Source organism: Dipodomys ordii, unplaced genomic scaffold (genome assembly GCF_000151885.1).
Source record: "Dipodomys ordii isolate 6190 unplaced genomic scaffold, Dord_2.0 Scaffold57, whole genome shotgun sequence".
Classification (NCBI taxonomy): domain Eukaryota; kingdom Metazoa; phylum Chordata; class Mammalia; order Rodentia; family Heteromyidae; genus Dipodomys; species Dipodomys ordii.
This window is the reverse complement of record NW_012267273.1, coordinates 12,883,081-12,883,830: the sequence shown is the minus strand read 5'-3', so window position 1 is coordinate 12,883,830 and position 750 is coordinate 12,883,081. Positions and strand designations below refer to the sequence as shown.

General features: G+C 63.9%; 1 protein-coding gene across 4 annotated transcripts in view; it reads right to left on the bottom strand.

Moving 5' to 3' along the window:
- The window catches only part of Pou2f1 (POU class 2 homeobox 1), a 143,085-nt gene extending 142,752 nt beyond the window's left edge, over nt 1-333 (bottom strand). The window contains exon 1 of one of the 4 annotated variants that reach the window (XM_013021851.1): nt 266-333. Coding sequence is in view for 1 of the 4 variants with exons in the window: in XM_013021853.1 (XP_012877307.1) it covers nt 266-326 (61 nt within the window). In the remaining 3 variants the exon portion in view is untranslated. The remainder of the gene's footprint in view (nt 1-265) is intronic. The other 3 variants (XM_013021853.1, XM_013021852.1, XM_013021854.1) reach the window with 3 other exon arrangements.
- Between the last annotated feature and the right edge of the window lie 417 nt (nt 334-750).

Here is a 750-nt window from a genome sequence, read left to right as displayed (position 1 = left end):
GGCGGCGGGGTGGGCCGGGGGCAGGAGGAGGGCGGCGGATCGCAGCCCCCTTGGCCCTGGGTCTTTCCCCTCCACTGGGTCGCTCCGAGCCTCTTTCCCCCTCCGTACGGTGCCCGGCGGGGGCTCCGTGCTTCCCGGCCCCCCATCTGCCCGCCGTTAATTATAATAATCCTGAGTACTAATAAATTATGCTAAGTCGCGGGGGGGGGCAGCGGGAGCCGGGGTTGAGTATGAATATGAATATGTAAAATGCTGTAATGATTACCTGCTGCTGCTGCCGCCGCGGCTGAACTCTCATCTTGACTCGCTGCTCCTCCGTCCGCCATTTTGAATATTTTAACCAAAATCGCCCGGTCGATAAACCCTCCCTCGCTCCCGCTCCCCTCCCCCCTCCCGCCCCCTCCCGTTCCTTCCTCTCCCCGGGCGCGCGCCAGGGGGCGCGCGAGGCCGGCGCTCCTAGCCGCCAGCCCCCCTTCCCCCCTCCCCGCGTGAAAGAGCTCCGCCCCCCTCGCGCGCTCTACGCACGCGCGTCCGGGCCGTGGTGACCTCTCAGCCACTTAAGCGCCCTAAGCCTGCCAATCATGCTTTCGCTCCGGATTTGTGTTTGTTGTTAGTTCCCCCACCACCACACCACCCCCCTCCCCCGCCACCGCATCTGCTAGGCGCATGCGCAATTCTCTCCACGCGAGGAACTGCGATAGGCGCATGCGTTTCCTCCGCTCCAGAAGCATCGTCTAAGAAGTAGTGTAT